The following is a 20,627-nucleotide window of genomic DNA, read 5'->3' on the forward strand; positions in this document are numbered from 1 at the left end:
TAATTAAAATAATTTCCATCATCTGAAGTTTGATACCCTATATAATGAAGATTGTGTTTTAAATACATTGATTTTTGGACCCAAATAATTAATAATTAATTATCACAATGCAGTATTATTAATTGAATAATGTCTGCGATATTTTCAAATAAATAAATAAAAAATATAAATATTTTTAATAACAACATAGTTTTATCTATATCTATATATTATAATGTAGATACAACGATATAAAAATATATACATAGTCATTCCATTACATGAGGCAATAATGAATTAAAATCATACTTATCCACGTATTGAAGATTAGTAAAGAAAACTTTTATTTTGCGAAAATATAATATTACAATTTTGAAAATCGCAAATTACATTGACAGATTCTCAGGTCAACTGTCTGTCACTATCGCCCCCGATCGTGAAAAGTCATCTTTGAGCCATTTCCTGAAGTCGTGACCGAATTGGAACAATTCCTATTTTTGGGCAGGATCGTGTCGAATATTACCGAGAACGTACGAAAATATCCGAATTAACCTTGAGCTTCCAAGTGTGGCCGCACGAGCGTATCCTGTCTTGCGTTTGACATACTTAATAACTAAAATTTGACGTTTATACAATGAAGGCTGCCTGATTGTATTTATAATAAAACAAAATTAATACCATAGCAAGTACAAACAGCAGCCCATTACCTGTCTAAATTTCATTTGTTCCTTTACTTATAAATTGTTCATACTAGCAACAGAGCGTATATTATGAACCAAACAAATAACGAACATTGACGATCGTTTAATCTGGTTCGGTCTTCGAGCCTGCTGATGTAATAATAAGACCTCTCTACCTTCCACAAGAAAAATATTAGGCTTTACAGTTTTTCAAATACTGTCGAAATAAGAGAACTTTTCACGATGCATAGAACAATTAAACCAAGCAAGTTTGATCTAGGTGAATTTGCAGTTATCAACGTACAATACCTATATATATATAAGTCAATTCGTGTATTGGTACAATTCTAATGTTCTATGTCTAAAATTATAAAACAGTGGTAAATAGTTTTAATTCATATAGCCTCACATTAATTAGATTCATACTTATAATACTCGTATGTTATAGTAACTATATAAATATAAAATATATGGTATTTGGCTTAACATAACAGTTATTTTTTTTAAGATTAGTTAATTACGAGTATTAATATTCATAACAAGTATAATTTGTACAAATTCAAACTCACGTCTCTCCACAAATACAAATTAATAGTTATTCACGTATGTACCAGACATGTGAAATGAATTTTTAAATTGGGGTGGTTTGAGTAGGTAATATTTAAAAAAATTTTTTTTATTTAAATTGTTGGGCATTGGATATTGATTCGAATTTCAGACCAAGAATACTCTCATTATTAGGGTTGCATTTAATGCTTTCTTGAAGAACTATAATTTGCGATGACATGTATTTTTGAATTTGTTATACTGCTAAGTATTATATAGTATTGTAGCATTGGCCAGGCAATAAATAATATGTCGACAAAACCGTTTTCCGTTCAAACAGAGCGCGGATAGTCATTAGATGTGTTATCAATAACTGCCCAAGTTGTACCAGCGCATCTATTCTATACACAAGACGATATAGGCCCCTATCAGCGGATACCGAGGGTAGTTTTTCATATGTTTGTATCGAAGTATCATTATTATTACAATAAGTTAGCCGTCTAAACCAGTACTTCTCAAACTGGGTGACGCGGCTCCCGAAGGGGCCCTGGAGCTCCTGTCAGGGAGCCGCGGAACATTTCAGTATTTGAAAAAAAAATCATGATCACTGGACGATAATATTTCCCAAACATAAATGAAGACCAAAGTATCTACAATTGGATAAGAGCACCATTTACTAAATCCTTAAAATATGATTATATAACGTGGGCAGCTCAAGATTGATTGATTGATGTTAGATCAAATAATCCCCTTGAAATCGAATTCAATGAAAGAAGTCTTGCAGAATTTTGAATAAGGCAACAGCAAGAATATCCGTCAATCGCAAAAGCAGCAATGTTAATTATAATTGCTTTAGCGACAAGAGAGGTGCTGTAAAACATAGCACATATTGTAACAATTATAGCTAACTTATTGTAATTGTTACAATAAGTGCTAATATTTCGATATAAAACTACCCTCAATAGCTGCCAATAGCGGCCGATAGCAGTCTTGTGTATAGAATAGATGCGCAGATGTCTTTAGAGTTTAGCCCTATGCTAGAAGAGCATCTCCTACCAGTACCGAAGTGAGGCATGATAATTGATGAATAACGATTAATTGGCTATTAAATATTCACAGTCAAGGTTGTCACAACGGTAAGGTTCTAGAACTGCGTTGCAACATATACTATAATCATTTCCAAACGTCTGCGAGGACACTCAAAGTCTTGAATGAACGAGGATAATAGATCATTATTAATCTAAAATACCATAGTTTAATTGGACTATACGCTTATTTTGTCATCTCGTTTCTTGGAAATATTTTCCGCTTCTTCTATCGTGTCCGGTAGCTGAAGGTTGTTTGTTTCCGGGAAAGCTAGCACCATGAAACCGGAAATGGCGGACGTCGCGCCAAAAAGGATGAGAGGCAGTGAGTCCAAGTACACTTTCTGAAAATAAACAGTAACCACTTGTAAAGATTCATACATTACATATTATATAACCTCAGGCACTATAATATTGTATTATATAAAAAGGATTTCAGGTTATACACATTAATATTTTTATAAAAATCGATGTTTTTTAAAATAAATATAAAAAATATTAAAACGATGAATTAGTCAAAAATCTACACGGTAAAAAATTGAAAACTTGATAAACTAAATAATAAATATGACTATAATATATAATGTAATAATAAGATGGGACCCTGCAAGAAATTCACAATTCATTACATTTTTTTACAATTATAAGTTTATCTTTGATTTGAAAAAAAAATCTTTTTAATGTTTTCAGATACATATTTTCATTAATTAACACAGTTGAAATTGTAAATTATCAAAAAAATGTCTTAAACTGCAAGCTTCGTATTTTTCCGCTAGGTGCCTCTGCTGGTATAAGGATCTCCTTTAATAAAACATAATGGATTTGTTTTTGGCTAGTTTAATGTGATAGAACAAAACTATACATACTAATAGAGGCGTCTGTGGGGCCACTATGGAGCCGACTCTTCCGAACATAGAGCAAACGGCAAGCAACGAGTGTCGAAGAGACGTTGGGAACAGTTCCGTGGTGTAGACATACACTGCTGTGAACGCGATCGTGATGTTGAACTTTCCGAAGAGGTAGAGAGTCAATTTTAACCAACCCATATCTGGAAACAAAAAGAGTCGTAAGTGTCTGTATTGTAAGGTAGGTAAATACTACGACAAGGTAGAGATATAATAATCAGATGATGATTGGATTTCAAAGTAGTCAAGACCCTCAGCAAGGCTGTCTATAGTCAGGCCGCAGCACGAAACTGTACATTTCGATCTTAGTGCTGGTTATTGCCTATACTTTGAATGCAATATGGTAAACTTTTGTAGAATGGTAATAATATACCTATAAATTAGTTTGAACAAAATATGCATTCGAAAATAATAAATAACTAACACTACCGTGGTAACTTATCAACTTAATTAGTCATGTCCTTATGTAAAGTGCGCGCCCTTAAGAGGACGTTCTACAGAAATGGCCTTGAGAATTGAAAATATTATTTTTTAACATGTGGTCCATAATATCTGGTCTACTAGTTAATATAAAAAGGTCGTGTCAAAGTTGTTTGTGTTAATAAATTTGCTCTGTGACTGATCCGACTCATATTTCACATTTATTTCATCAGGGCTGTCGAAGACATAAATCATAATATATATTTATAATTTTAAATTTTTATTTATAATATATATTATTTAAGTTTTGTGCATCTAATGCCGGTTCCACACTGGCAACAAGTTAATTTGCTGGCAACCTCGTTAGATTTTACGATAATTATTGTAAAATTTCTTAAGCAATTATGGTAAGTATCGTAAAATTTAATGAGGTTGCCAGCAACTTGTTGCCAGTGTGGAAATGGCTTAATATCCACTGTGGTTCACGTAGTGGCATGGACCTGGGGTTAGCTAATTCAGGAAGTCAACACCCATGATAGAATTTTTTCCAGTTTTGGTTGCATTATATTCCAAAACTCTTCTGTAAAAATCGTTTCCGAGTTTATAAATGGAAATTTCTCGGTGTACATAGTAAACAAACCTACGAATAAAAAAAGACAAAAAGGAACATACTGATTCATCGCAGTAAAATCTGGTAATCAAATTCGCCATTTTGAAAAGCGACGATTTTGCGTAAACAAATATCACGTGGTCTGTACGTGTGCGGCAAACTTCGAATGTGTTTGTAATTTTGTGCAAAGTGCGAATGTAATGTTTTCAAATAATTGATATGGATTAATTATACCATCGTATTATTTTCTCGAAATCATAAACATACTATAATAGTATTTGAGTATCAACCTATGTTCAATTTGAATTTGGTTACAATGATAATAATATACCCGTATATATATCAATAGTATGTTTGCTACAAAATCCACCCAAGTTATCAGTACGCACTTGCACAGGTTTGATTAAAAACCATGATGAAATTAACATTTAAAAAATATGAATGCTTAATATTATTTTGACAGCCCTGTTTTCTGATCGGCTTCATCTCGCAGGTGTTCATAAAATAATAATAATTCTCCGCGCGGCAGAAATTATCCCTTAAGGGCCCGCTGAAGAGCCCGCCGTTCAAATATAATTCAGTATAAAAAGGACCTCGGCGTCGTAACTACGTCAATTTAAATCGATCTTTTCGCAAAAATCACTAATCATCGGAGATTTTATTTCAAGAAATATTATTATTATTACTGATAATTTCTGCCGCGCGGAGAATTATTATTATTTTATGAACACCTGCGAGATGAAGCCGATCAGAAAACAGGGCTGTCAAAATAATATTAAGCATTCATATTTTTTAAATGTTAATTTCATCATGGTTTTTAATCAAACCTGTGCAAGTACGTACTGATAACTTGGGTGGATTTTGTAGCAAACATACTATTGATATATATACGGGTATATTATTATTATAACCCAATTCAAATTGAACATAGGTTGATACTCAAATACTATTATAGTATGTTTATGATTTCGAGAAAATAATACGATGGTATAATTAATCCATATCAATTATTTGAAAACATTACATTCGCACTTTGCACAAAATTACAAACACATTCGAAGTTTGCCGCACACGTACAGACCACGTGATATTTGTTTACGCAAAATCGTCGCTTTTCAAAATGGCGAATTTGATTACCAGATTTTACTGCGATGAATCAGTATGTTCCTTTTTGTCTTTTTTTATTCGTAGGTTTGTTTACTATGTACACCGAGAAATTTCCATTTATAAACTCGGAAACGATTTTTACAGAAGAGTTTTGGAATATAATGCAACCAAAACTGGAAAAAATTCTATCATGGGTGTTGACTTCCTGAATTAGCTAACCCCAGGTCCATGCCACTACGTGAACCACAGTGGATATTAAGCCATTTCCACACTGGCAACAAGTTGCTGGCAACCTCATTAAATTTTACGATACTTACCATAATTGCTTAAGAAATTTTACAATAATTATCGTAAAATCTAACGAGGTTGCCAGCAAATTAACTTGTTGCCAGTGTGGAACCGGCATTAGATGCACAAAACTTAAATAATATATATTATAAATAAAAATTTAAAATTATAAATATATATTATGATTTATGTCTTCGACAGCCCTGATGAAATAAATGTGAAATATGAGTCGGATCAGTCACAGAGCAAATTTATTAACACAAACAACTTTGACACGACCTTTTTATATTAACTAGTAGACCAGATATTATGGACCACATGTTAAAAAATCATATTTTCAATTCTCAAGGCCAATTCTGTAGAACGTCCTCTTAAACAAACGTATAATGCCATCCCTCATTATTTTTTGTCTCAAATTGAATGAAAATTTGTTGTATACCTACCGACCTACTTTATCAGGCATCGTATACCGAGGATTGTAGCCTTTCCACCAAATATAGTCTCAAACAGCGGTCGTTTTAGATAGGTTTAGGTCTGAGGCCCTGACAGGTTTGGATACCCCCCAATGGATATTACAATACAAAAAAAGGATAGGTTACCAGGATTTTGAATGCTTCCATATGTTTTAAACTAAGATGTCGGCACGTTTCAGCGAATCGAATGCATTATCTGCTTCACGGAAAACTACCACTCATCTCAAAAATTATAATATTTGTATTAGTTTCTTCGTTTGCCGCCCTTTATAATGTGCCGCCCCTAAGCAACGCATTGCCCGCCTACCACCACGGGACTTCACTGCTCGCAATACAATACCGCGGCCTGTATATTTATATGGTCTTGGATGTTCAGCTATGAATGGGCGACCACTTTATACAATTAGAACCGTTTCACACGAGACACTGGTGTCTGGACACCAGTATCGGTGTCTCATGTGAAACGGCTCTTAGTCATTATGATTGTAATTACAAATGAGTTTATATAAATATATTTATTTTCCGTCTATGTCTGAGAAACCAATTCTTATATCGTAATGGACTTAAGTAAAAGGGGAGAATAATTCATGAAGAAATAGGTACTCACCAACAGGAACAAAGGCAAACGACACGCAAGCCAAACCGCTTCCCAAGAATGATGCACACAGAGTGGCTCTTCTTCCAAATCGATCCAGGCAAAGATAGAACATAATATACCCAGGAATCTCAATCAACGAGACCAAAATGAAATTAACATAAACGTTTCCAGCAATGGAAACAGAATTAAGAGACAGTCCATAGAAAACGAAAGTGCACGTCACCCACCAGAAAGAACAACAGATCAATCTGATGATAAGAATCTTTGATTTCATGACTTGTCTTATGCCTGAATCAGATTTTTTGGCCTCTTCATTCACCTCATGCTCCGCGCTAGAGTACAGCTTCTGCAGTGCCTTTTCTGATATTACTTTTCCATTGACGTTGGCGGCTTTTGTCAATATTTCTCCGGCCGATATTATCCTTCCCTTTGTCAGAAGCCATCTTACGCTCTCGGGTATTATCCAGAAGTAGCAGACCAGAAGAATGGATGGTGTGTAGACGATTTGGAGGAGGGTTCTCCAGTAAGGGAACAGCCAGGCGATGAGGCCCATGAAGATTTCACCAATCGCATAGAACGAACTGATTATTGTACTGCCCAGGACACGGTACTTTGGACCAACTAGTTCGATACCTTGAAAATAAAACAGATTAATTATATAAACAATACGATCAAATAGATACATTGACAATAACAATAATAATAAAATTATTAGATTAGTGATGTGTAGTAATTTAAATTAGGGATTGCAATACCGGCATTTAAAAACCGGTATCCTAGTATTTTTCGATACTTACCAAAATACCGGTTTTAAAAATCAGACAATACCAATTTATTCGGTATTGAAACTAGGTGTGAAATGTATCAATTAATATAAAAGGTTTAACAGGACTGTATTTTTTGTCGGGTTATGCGTGTCTAGTTTATTTCCGTTGTCTTTCGACCTTGGTGACCACTAAGGACACGTGCAGATTTGCGAAATACATTTACATTATAGTTAGGTACCTACTTCCCTAATTATAAATTTATCCAAATATTTTCCCCATTCGCCCGCGTGTTTCAGAAGTTGTCAGGTCTATTTTTAGATGTTTCTGAAATTGCACTTAAATACATACAGTTCGTATATATTTATAATAAATATAATATAAAAAATAATTATACTACAATGAACTTGCCTGTGCCTGATTGTTTGATGTTTATCTAATCAATAGTAGCTTATAGATATAATGGAGAAACATATTTTTTTAACAAAAAAAGTGAGCAATATTGTGTTTGGTTTTACTTCTTACGTGATAAAAATCAAAAAGTTACTAAGTGTAAAAAGTGCAATAAAACATTAAATGGATTTAAATACTAGTGAGGCACATACACATCCAAGAATACTTCACAATATAATTGTGTTGAAAGATCATTCGAAGAAGTCCCAACAGTTCAATTATATAATTACTATATAGGTATTTATAAACATCAGCAGCACTTCCATATATTACCTTTACGCATTTTTAAAGGTTTACTTATTTAGATATATCGCACCCTCGCAACTAAACCGCCACAAGTCCAAACATACGTATTTTGAGTTAATTACTACGTTTCATTTTCTATCGTTCATAGTGTATGTACCGAAAATTTCATGTCTCTAAGTCATCAAATCAAGTCAAAACTTCATTCAATATCTAAACATATTTCAAAAACACAGTACAAAAATGCTAAAGGTAAAAACTTCAAAGCTGATTTTCTCTGTTTGACGTTTATTGGATTGTGGCAGTTTAGTTGCGAGGGTGCGATATTTGCTATAAAATATCAATACTTTAAAGATATTTTTATATCTATATTACTTTATTGGTTTCGGTTTTTTTTTATATTTTCACCGAAATACCGGTATTGGTATTTTCATTCGGTATTACAAGCCCTAATTGAAATCTAGTGAACAAGACTTATACGGAAAACCAATTCTTTCCATCGAAGCATATAATATACGATATGTTTGGTGTCTACCTACTTACATAGATAATTCAAGTACCTATTCATACCATGACAATAGGTTAATAAATAATATTATATATAGTAAGCAATTAATGTTATAACAATGCGACCGGATGGTCTGTCAAATAAATGACATCAATGGGATATCGTTGTGCATGTTGCAATACAGTCCGACGACAATTCAACGACTTATGCAATTTGTTATAAAACCATGATAAAAGTGCGTCTACTAAATGTATTTTTAAGCTGTTTCAAAATTTAACCATGAGCCCCTAAATTCTAATAATTACAAGACAAAAAGAACTTTTTATACACAACGTTTTTAAATTTTCTGTTGAACCATATAAACTTGACTTGACTAACTTAAACGACCAAAAAAATTTGTACTTGACATGTCATATTGATTTCCATAGTAACGCACGTATATATTAATAATTTAGTTTCTACGAGCCCAGACCAATAATGGTAATAATTAAAATCAATTCAATTCTACTTAAAGATGGCTAAAAGTATTAAAAAAAGGCATTGGCATCGCAAAGATTTGTACCGGACAAAGAACCACCGGACAAATAAGAATACGTGCTAAGAAAAACGCTGTAATAAAAAGGGAAAACTGTAAATTTTCTATAAATTACGTCTGATTCGCTTGATTTTCGGTTTATTCATCATCGACCGTAAAAAGGAAAAAGGACGTAATCCACACAAATAAAATTTTACAGGAACCGCAAAACGTTTTGTTATGGTTTTCGGTCAAACTTTAAATACAATAATTACAAGACAAAAAGAACTTTTTATGTACCACGTTTTTAAATTTTCTGTTGAATCATATAAACTTGACAATTCTATGTATTAATAAATACTTTTTTTGTACTTGATATAAATACTGAATAAATAATACAGAATACTGAAATGTCATTTTGACATTTCATATTGATTTCCATAGTGACACACGTATATATTAATAATTTAGTTGCTAGGACCCCCTTAGCAAGCAACAATAATAACTTTCCATACAAAACAGAATTAACTGAAAATGAATTCAATTCTGCTTAAAGATTGCCAAAAGTATTAAAAGAATGCATTGTCGTCATGTTCTGACATATTCTAAAAGTTTCAAATGTCTAGCTAGTCGGGAAGTTAGTTAAAAATCTTCAATCGTCCAATACAAATCTTGGACAAACAAGAAAAAAATTGTACTGGAGAAACAAGAATACGAGCTAATAAAAACGTAGTAAAATAGACATAACCTTCAAGTGCATGATAATTAATAATTTAGTTATTATATTCGTATCAATTATTTTTGGCAACCAAGCCCAATTCAAATAAAATTGCACTATGAATATAGTTTCTAATGATTAAGGAATGTATGAAGATATATTTTATTTATTAAATATGTTATTGGGCAATATAAGCACATCAACAATGTATTATTATTGTAAGTATGTATTGTCATCAACCTTATCTAGTTATAAACAAGTTTAGCGATAAAGAAACGCCCCCCAAATAGGTAATATTTTACATGGTGCGTAAAACTGATGTATGACGTAGGTGCATTTAACGCCAATGAGGAAGTACCTATATGAAACCGCGATTGGCGATTGTTTCACCTCTTACATACAGAAAAAACATTTTCTAAATTGGGGAAGGTGGGCAATAAATCTTCCTAGCATTTTACCGAAAATATGAACATATTAACGGCCCACATGCTCAGCGTACGTCAAAATGGAGCTTTTATGCTATTTTCAAAGCATGATCCTGGACATTCCTTAATTTTTGTAGATAATCTATGTACTAATTTTGAAGCCTTATTATCCTTTATATTTATTTTGAACATTTGATGACTGCATAAAGTATTTTTATTACATAAAATAGTATTCTTTTAAACCTCTCGCTCTAATGTTTTAGAATATAGTCATATTTCAGTACGTCCGTGTGAAGTGGTATTAAGATTTTTTATATTTATTAATTTTTAATAGCATTTATAAAACCATTAGTAAAATTTATGCCGACATTATTATAGTGAAATATTTACAATAAAAAATTATATTGATTTCTCTGTGATCCCAAATTTGACAAGAATTAGGCATTTTATTATTAAAAAAATGGGCAAGATTTACACATTTAAAGATAATTTTAAAGATACTGATTATAAGCTGTGTCTTTGATCATTTAAATTTGATAAAAAATCTATGAATAATGTTTGCTTTATAATAATAATTGACCTAAGAATAAGGTAGTATTTTTTTGAAATACGCCGTTTCTATTGGCATTTCCCAGTGGCTAACCTACAACATACGGCCGTAGTCATAAATTGACAAACGATAAATGAAGTAAGGAGTAAGATCATGTTAACGCGCGTGTTTGAATATGTACCTAACCGATTTTTTTTAACGGACCCCAGACCAGGCACGTTGGATCACAAACATGTTTGATATTTTACTCTCCGAGTTGCTAGAATTCGTCAGTCAATCACTACGTAAATTCGATTTGACATTGATACGCAATCATTCAGACCGGAAAAAATCTGTAATTGTTTTAAACGTTTTATTAATTATTTTTTTAATACACATTATAAAATGAGAGATTTATGAATTATTATTTTTATTTTTATTTATGAAATTCATAAAAGAAAATGTAAAATGTGTGTAATTTTCACTGTTATATTATTTTATGCAAGTCTACATTTTAATTACATAAAATTTTAGGATTATCGGAAGACATTACGATATTGACTTTTGACAGCTCGACATATTTTTTATTCGTTCGTTGATCAGTAGCAGTGCATAGACACATCGGACGATTTATTGTCTTCGGACTTTTTATTCGCTAATGGAGCGGAGCGCCTGCATTTGATTTTTTTGTTATAGTCATACTTTACCTAGCTCAGACAATCAAATAAAATAACATTCTATAAACTGCAAAAATAGGGCACGTAAATGTTGTTAGCACCGCAGAAAAAACGGGGTTTACGAAACGTCACAAATGTTGATGTTCTCAGTCAAATGGGAAAGGACCGAGAAGTTCTACGTAGAATCAAAATCAGAAAACTACAGTACCTCAGCCACATTATGAGAGGACAAAAGTACAGCATTCCCCAACTGGTCATCCAGCGAAAGACCTACGGTAAGAGTAGTAGAAGACGACGCCGCATTTCGTGGCTTAAGAATATCCGTGATTGATACGACTTCAACTCCACTGAACTGTTCCAGGTTACAGATGATATGGCAAAGATCGCCTTAATGCTGGCTGACCTTCGCTAGGGGATGGAATGCTATGAAGAATAATAATTCACGATCCGGGACGCAATATATTGAACAATTCTATTCTCGAGGATTTCACGAACCGGAGTTGTGCTCCGGTCATTTTGACCCTGATTTACTGATAATAGTGACACGGCAATGTCCCCCAAGGGTTTTTAAAAACTAAATAAGTGTATATAGTCCAGTGGCGGGGGTTGAAGATTAAGATTCGATATAAATAGTACACACTAAACTTTTTCAGTCAAACTTATTTGTTTTCTACTAAGAATACAATTTGCAGGTGGAGTTGGTTAGTTTTCAAAATTCAATCAAACCCTGCCTAAACTAAACTATAATAGTTTAGGTATGCTATGGGTAATCCGACAAAAATAGCTCACACTTTTTCAGTCATATTTACTTGTTTGTTTTCGTTAGTTTGGTTAGTTTTTTTTTTAATTCATTAAGCCCTGCCTAAACCAAACCATGAGAGATAAAAAATATTCTTCTATCTACAAAATATCTAAAATTATATAACATGGTAAGAACATAATTAAAATTTAAGATACTCGTATTTTATAGATAAACGATTATTTTTTTGACCATTGCCTACTATGGCTAGGATTAGGCAAGGAAGGCTTGACTTAATTTTAAAAACTAACAAATACTATTTATACATTGTAGTATTAATTCAATGAAAACAAATTCATTTGACTGACTGAGTTTAGTGTGCACTATTTGTGTTGGATCTTAACAGCCAACTTCCATCCTTCGCCACTGGTATATACCTAATAAGTATGTAATTTGAGAAATGAATTAAAAGCTGTAAACCAAGTAATGAAGAGAGAATAGTGAAAAAAATGATTTAATTACCAAGTATAAAAGCTGCGCTGTACACTCCAGATCCCAGCATAGGTTCCAAATACTCGAGGAACAGGAAAGACCAATATTCTGGCGCAAATGATTTGGCCAGACCGACGATTCCACTGAGGACTACTCCTCCAACGAGGGTGACCCTTCGTCCATATCTGTCGGATACGTAACCGGTTAGTGGGAGACAGACGAATTGTCCGACGTTGTTTATAGTGCCAATCAGGGTTCGTTTCCATGCTGTACAGCCGAGATCGAACTGGAAAGAGAAAATTAGATTATGCTACCACTTCTTTAGTATTGCGGAACTAAAATGAGGCAACGCTTGTCTATATTATGCAGTGGTGAAGACTCCATACTAGGCGATTATTTAAAGCCTACCTTCTTAAGAAAATATTTTTTTAATTTTATATTGACATATTAAATAATAATATAATCACATAATAATATAATCAATATGCCCCACGACATCTGTCGTATAATTGTCATAATAGTTTTACGATCTTTTCCACTATTTCAATAAGCACCATTTATGGCATGTCTCGAAGGTTTAAAAAAATACGTTTTACGTAAGTGCACATTTATTCAAAATAATTTATAAGATAATTTAAAAAAAATAATTCCTTGGGATTCAATCACATATAAGTATTGATTGTTGTTAAAAACAATAAATAATTTATCTCGTGATTTTTATTTGTCAGTTAGTTTATTCATAGACTAAGACAATTTATTCAGCCAGTTTGCCAGTTATGTCAGTTGAAATATGATATTGTATCTAAGTCTGTGTTTTAAATATAGAACTATTTTAAAATGTCTAGTTTACGGGTTAAATTATAAATTCTTATGGAAAAGATTCACAGCAACGGATATTTTCAATGTATTTTGAGCGTATCTTGCGTTTATATTTAAGAAAATACATATTTCAAATTAATTGTTTAATTTTATACTATCAGTGAGCTTTTGAAATTTAATTGGTTTTTGTGTACCTACCTATTCATCAGTAGTTATGTCGCATTATCTTCTTATTTCCCGTAAATACATCTAACAAGTGTGCTTTCTCCACAGCCTACCTGTTTCTAAAAGTCACCCTTCGCCACTGATATTATGCGTTCACGGCATTGATATACTACATATATAGTATATCAATGGTTCACGGATTGATGAGAAAGAGTCGCGAATTTAACTAAACGTGCGTAAGTGGCTGGCTGTTTTTAGCGGAGTGGGGCGTGCGGTGTGCATGTTAAACGAGTTCACACAATATACACGCTGCCACTGAGTTCTTACGCTAAGTATAATGGTTACATGTAATTTACACAAAAGTACGAAGTAAATTTTGCCGAAACCATCAGACCAGTGACGCCCCTAGACAAAATGCCGCCCCTGGGCAGCACCAAAATGTCGCCCCATTTTTTATACAGTATTTAGTATCATCCATGCACGTGTCGTTTCTCGTCACCATGTATGTCGAAGGAAATGGAATGGAAGTACACTAGACATCGTGAACTCAACAAAAAATTACAGTCCTGTTAAACCTTAATTAATTAATAATTAGGTTATATAATACATTTTGTTTCCAACCAGTGAGCTGATTTTTTAATGGAAAGATATTTTCGTTATTCTCACGTTTAGGTAGCTATTACCATATGTACCAAATGATTTTCCTCGATTTGCCGCCCTTCGATTAACTCCCGCCCCAAGCGCCGCTCAATCTGCCTACCCCCACAGGACGTCACTGCATCAGACAGATTCACAAATGACAGAAAAGCATTGAGAGCGATTTGAATTTTCACTGAACATCTCATTCAGACCTGGGTGTTTGTAAGAATTTCAAATAAATGACCGTCGTTAATTATTGTTTAAGATGCTTTTTAGATAAAATTGAATGATTACAAACTGGCGAATAATTCACAAGGTTTTAGAATGTAACATTCTTTATTTTGAATATACAAAGTTTGAAGACACCTCAGAAATATAGGTACACACTAGAAAAAGTTTTTGGTAAAGCACATCGGTGCGAATCAAGTGGACACTGTTTCAAGACCCGTCAGGCATCATATTTTTTTCAAAGGTGTTTTCTTGTGTATAATATATATACATATCTGAGGTGTTGTCAAACTATGTATTTTAAATATAAAGAATGTGACATTCTCAAATCATGTGAGTTATTCGTTTAACAAAATAAATAGTTTATTAAGTTATTAGCAAATTCAAGCATGTTGTAACTAAAATTTGGAGTGATTCGGTAAATACTTATTAGGGTATTTAATTGATATCTCGATTGAACACAAAAACCGATATATAGTCAAAATTAACCCAATTTTATAAACATTTCAATATCTAAAAACGACTATTTAATTTCGTCGAAATTAGATAGGATGCCCGTTGCTTAATTGGTAAAGCATCCAATGAATACGGGTTCAAATCTCATTTTTTCCAGTAGCTAAATAATATGTTTTTATGCTTTGAGCAGAATATTGAAAATTGTCCTCTTTTGCGCCGGATATACGGCAGCGACTTGCCTGCTGCGCGGTATATAGTTTGTTCAAAAAATACGGAACACTTTTCGGTTTGCGCGAGCTACCGTTTTCCTGTCCACACACACAGGCTTCCCGATACAAACCAGTTCGCGCAGGTAAGACATGAGCGTCTAGCCGGCGCTTTAGAGCAAGGTGCAGGATTTTAAGCCCTAAACCTACCGATTCATATTGTCTATTATCTTATCAAAAGTGTGGGCACAAGTTTACTTAGAAAGGTATTGATATCGATTCAACAATTCACTATTTATGAATGAACTTTTACTTTCTACTAATAAGTGTTTATTGTTTACTCTTAAAAGGAAGCCAATATCAAGGAATCTCTCCTTGACTTAAATATATAGTATGTCAAGTGACCATTGACACACATAAACCACATCTTTAATCATTGATAACAATATTACATCTAAGTAATCAATATATCTAATCTGGAATATAAAATCGTATAGATTAAGAAAAGATATATATATATTTTAAATATATTATAATCGTGTTCTCTCTTTTCTCCTACTGGAGGTTGATTTTCGGTCATCTGACGAACACGTCTCGTAAATTCTTCAATCGTAAAGTGTGTCTTGCATTTACAACCCATGTACCCAACCCATCTACATGCAGACGCGCACACAGAAACAGTCTTTTTCGTCAATAGACGTACTATATTGATGTTTCATTTATGGCATTACAACCCTTGGTGGGTATTGACCTCGTTCAAAAACTTTCTCCATCCTGGACGATCCAGCGCCAACACTCTCCAATGGTTTTGTCCAAACATTTTTAAATCTCCCGTGGCACAGTCCAGCCATCTCAATTTCGGCCGACCAGGTCTTCTCTTGCCATCGGGGGTTGCGTACATAGCCCGCCTCGCCGGTATATCCTCCGGCATTCTATGCATATGACCGATCCAGCGCAGTCTCTGCATTTTCATAAGCCACGTGATATAGTCGCCCCCATAAAGTGTGTATAGCTCCTCATTATACTATGACCTCAAAATGCCACCTTCTTGAACAGCCCCAAACAATCTTCTCAAAACTCTCCTCTCAAAGATATCCATATTTCTCTCATCCCGTTTGCTGAGTGCCCATCATTCAGATCCATATGCGCAGGAGAGTTTTATTTATATGGTTGTTTTGTTTTGCTCACTTACATTTTAATATTATAAAAAAATATTCGGTATAACTTTATTTTGCAGTTTGCAATTGACTCGTGATTTTTAAGAAATTGCAATACGTTATTTATTTTATAAATAAATAAAGCTGTATTTTTAATGATATTATTTCAAGGTATATTCTTTTCCATTCAAGGATTTTTAGTAAATTAATAATGAAAAATTATGTTATGTTTAAATATGTTTCGAACACTTCGGAAGTGTCAAATTAGAATAGATATCTAATTATGTTTGTAAAATATGTATGGGTCTTGGTAGAAACCTTGTTGAACACTAAACGGAAAATAAACATACATATGTTTATTACCCATCGGTTTCCTTGCTAAATTAGTCATAGTCTTTATACATGAATGAAGATGGGATAAACTGATGCGCTTTAACGTTTTAATATAAAATATATAATAAATATAGTGTGTTACCTGTTGTATATTTTACCAAACTAAAAAATGAGTCGAGCCTAGAATCGTATAAAATACCAATTAAATAATAATATTTTTTTATAACTCTCGTTAAAGATCAAATTACATTGGGAGATTCGCGGACCGATCGTCTGCCACGATCACCTCCGACCGTGAAAAGTCGTTCCCTGAGCATATATTATTATTCTATACACAAGACTGCTATCGGTTTCTATCCGTGGGTATCTATAGAGGGAAGTTTATCATAGTTATGTATTGGTGGTTATAATAAGTTATTGTTACAATAAGTTAGCCGTCTAAACTGTCAAAACTGTCTATCTCGATCTAAAAGTTAACACAGCCGAGACAGGTGCTGTTAAAACATAGCACTTATTGTAACAATCATTATAATACCTCAATAAATAAATATGATAAACTATCTTCGATAGCCGCCGATAGCAGTATTTTGTATAGAATAGAACAGTGGCGAAGGTTGGAGGTAAGTTGTTAAGATCCGACATAAATAGTGAACACTAAACTTTCTCAATCATGCATATTTGTTTTCGTTGACTTAAGACTACAATTAATTATTTACAGACGGTGTTGGCTAGTTTTTAAAAATGAATTAAGCCCTGCCTTAACCAAACCATAATAGTCTTGATATTTTTTGGGCGACACAACAAAATTGTGTACACTTTTTCATGCATACTTATAATCAGTGGCGACCGGTGAGTTATTTTACTGGGAGTTCACTTTTTTCACCTTTTGACTGCCGTAAAAAGGCATTTGCCTTCATCAAAACTTCACCAAAAAATCAAAAAAAAAAAACTATTGTTTTTTTAATTTAGTACATTTAAAAGAAATCATAAATAACTCACTATTTATTATTTGTTGTACCTCTAAAAACAGTTTTTATTGAAAAAAATGGATTTTAAACTTTAACACAAACTGGTTGACACGAACTATTTTGTTTTAACCGAATTATTAGTACTACCGAAATATCTCGTATCTGGCAGTGACCGGGATTTATTGTTCATTTGTATTAGAAATCCATTCTTCTGTTTTTCATCGACACAAATTTTTCAATTACGCGTTTGTTGAAGTCAGGAATCTCTTGTATCATTCTTTTTTCGATACTGAGCATACATAATGCGTTCAATCTTGATTGCGCGATAGTGTTTCTACTAAAACACTTGATCCGTTTGAGTGTGAAAAAACATCTTTCGCTTTCCACTGATGTCATCGGAATAGTAAAAATTAAATTTAATAGTAAAACCGTTTCCGTAAATGTGTCAATGAGATTTTTTTAGATTAAAATGTTTTATAATGCTGAGGCGCCATCAGCATTATAAAAATTATCCAAGCTGTAAATAACAGACAATTCATTTTTGAGTTTATTTTTATCTAAAAAGTCAGACGTATTACAGAGCTAGTTTGGAGAGATATCATAATTGATAAACATTGTGAATTTAGTTATCAAACTGAAAAAAAACTTGAAGTTTATTTTTAAATTGTACTTTGCCTAAATTTGAGAAATGTTGTCAACATGTGCGGAAATTTAAATGCGTACTGTGAAAAGAATTTATTTTTATAATAATATTGAATAAAAATTGTCAAACAATAATTGTACGTGTGATACGGGCTGTATTGTTTTAAAACCGATGAATCTGCGTTCGGGCCGAGAGCGACTGAAACTGTCGCTCCCGAGCACGTAGAAAAAATATTTACGTATTGCTATCCCACGCGACAGACGACGATGGTCGAGCTATGGCGAATATCGCTCACATCAACATATAATATTATTATTTAAAATAGCCGGTTAAAAACACATATTAGAATTTGTTTTTGTATATGAATTAATGACTACGGTAATAGATCAGAACACTTTTAATTAATCAAATATAAATTAAATACTCATTTAAAAAAAGTCTTTTCGCATAAATTGAGTGGGTGGGTGTGCACCGCTCCAGTGCTCTCAAGGAAGAATCGCCACTGCTTATAATAATATGTTTTTGTCATATTGTTGGTTTTTTTTTTTAAATTCATTAGCCCTACTTAAACCACACTAGAATACATAAAAAATATTAATCTCTATAAAATATCTAAGGTTATGTATGATTTAATCAAATAATTTTACAACGTTTTTCTTAGCTCGTATTTTTATTTGTCCGGTAGTTGTTTGTCCGGGACAAATCTTGCAATCGATCTTTAACTAACTTCCTGACTAGCTAGACATGTGAAACTTTTAGAATATATCAGAACACGATGCCAATGCATTTTTTTCATACTTTTAGCCATCTTTAAGTAGAATTGAATTCATGCTCAGTTAATTCTGTTTTGTATGAAAAGTTATTTCGACACAATTATTGGTTGCTAGGGGTCTGGGGTCCTAGCGACTAAATTATTAATATATATTATGTGCGTTACTATGTAAATCAATATGACATGCCAAGTACAAATTTTTTTGATCGTTTATTTCAAGTTCCAGTAAAGTTTATATGGTTCAACAGAAAATTTCTTTTTATCTTGTTATTATTTTAATATTATCTATTATGGCTTGGTTTCGCAGGGTTCAATTGAATTTTAAAAACTAACCAACGCAAACTGTAAACTTACTGTACTCTTATTTCAATGAAAACAAATGCGTATGACGGACAAAGTTTAATGTGCACTATTTATTGCGGATCTTAACAGCCTACCTCCACCCTTCTCCACTGACATAGAATAGATGCGCTGGAGTCGTGACAGAATTGAAACACATATCGTATCTATGATCACCGAAAAAATATTCGAAGTAACGATGAGCTTTCGAGTGTGACCATACGTGGCGTGTCCTGTCTTGCGATTGACATAACAATACAATATAAATGTTTGAATAATGAAGGCACCTGACTTTATTCATTATTTTAATAACACAAAACAAAAATAATATTCTAGTAAATAAAATCAACAAATCGTTACTGGTATAAACGTCAACAACATGTCTAGTGTTGCCACCAAGCTGACCAATACATATTTTTTGTTTAACTCACTATCAACTGATATTATGAACCACTCAAATCAAACATCAACACGGTAGAGTTGGTTGCCGAATCGTTCCGTGTATTTAATTGATATTTAAAGTCTACGATTTCTCACGACGATCGTTGAATTTGGTTTGGTCTGCGAGTCCGCTGGTGTAAGTAGGTCTTAATATTATCTTCATGCTACAGTTAAGACGTACAGAACAGATAGTATTTATTTTATAATAAATTGGTATTGTATAATAATTAATTGTGCATCGTATGTAACAAAGACGAAAGTCATGTTCAACTGCTTTGCCGGCCAAAAAGTGATCCTCATCAATGGCACTCAGCTCGGACAGGTGAAAAACTACATCTATCTGGGACAACAAGTCTATAGATTGAAGTATATTTGATGAAATTGTTTGCAGATAAAGCTCAGCTGGAGTGCTTGCAGCAGCCTAAATAATGTTTTCAAAGGTGACCTCTCACTGTGTCTAAAGCGAAAAGTGTTCAACCAGTGTGTGGTTACCGTAATCACATATGCGTGTCAAACATGGACCCTAAGTACAAGAGAGGTCTAGAAACTTAGAGTAGCACACCGTGATATGGAGAGGTGCATGCTGGGCATAACGCGAAAGGACAAAAAAGGGAATGAGTGGATAAGGAAATAGAAAAGGGTTTGCGATGTAATAGAATTGGCTAAAGGCCTCAAATGGAAATGGGCTGGACACATAGGTCAAAGAAG

At 33.1% G+C, this 20,627-nt stretch overlaps 1 protein-coding gene across 2 annotated transcripts in view; it reads right to left on the bottom strand.

Annotated features, from left to right (window-relative positions):
- Positions 1-1,341: 1,341 nt before the first annotated feature.
- Positions 1,342-20,627, bottom strand: part of LOC147075909 (organic cation transporter protein-like) — a 124,815-nt gene continuing 105,529 nt past the window's right edge. For both annotated transcript variants that reach the window (XM_085942233.1, XM_085942232.1), the window contains exons 4-7: positions 12,784-13,039; positions 6,701-7,324; positions 3,157-3,338; positions 1,342-2,634 (exon numbers count right to left, since the gene is read on the bottom strand). In XM_085942233.1, coding sequence (XP_085798359.1) covers positions 2,470-2,634; positions 3,157-3,338; positions 6,701-7,324; positions 12,784-13,039 — 1,227 coding nt within the window. In that variant the 3' untranslated portion in view covers positions 1,342-2,469. The remainder of the gene's footprint in view (positions 2,635-3,156; positions 3,339-6,700; positions 7,325-12,783; positions 13,040-20,627) is intronic.

This window comes from Rhyacophila brunnea, unplaced genomic scaffold, assembly GCF_057557595.1.
Source record: "Rhyacophila brunnea isolate RB1 unplaced genomic scaffold, BYU_Rbru_1.0 scaffold_14, whole genome shotgun sequence".
Classification (NCBI taxonomy): domain Eukaryota; kingdom Metazoa; phylum Arthropoda; class Insecta; order Trichoptera; family Rhyacophilidae; genus Rhyacophila; species Rhyacophila brunnea.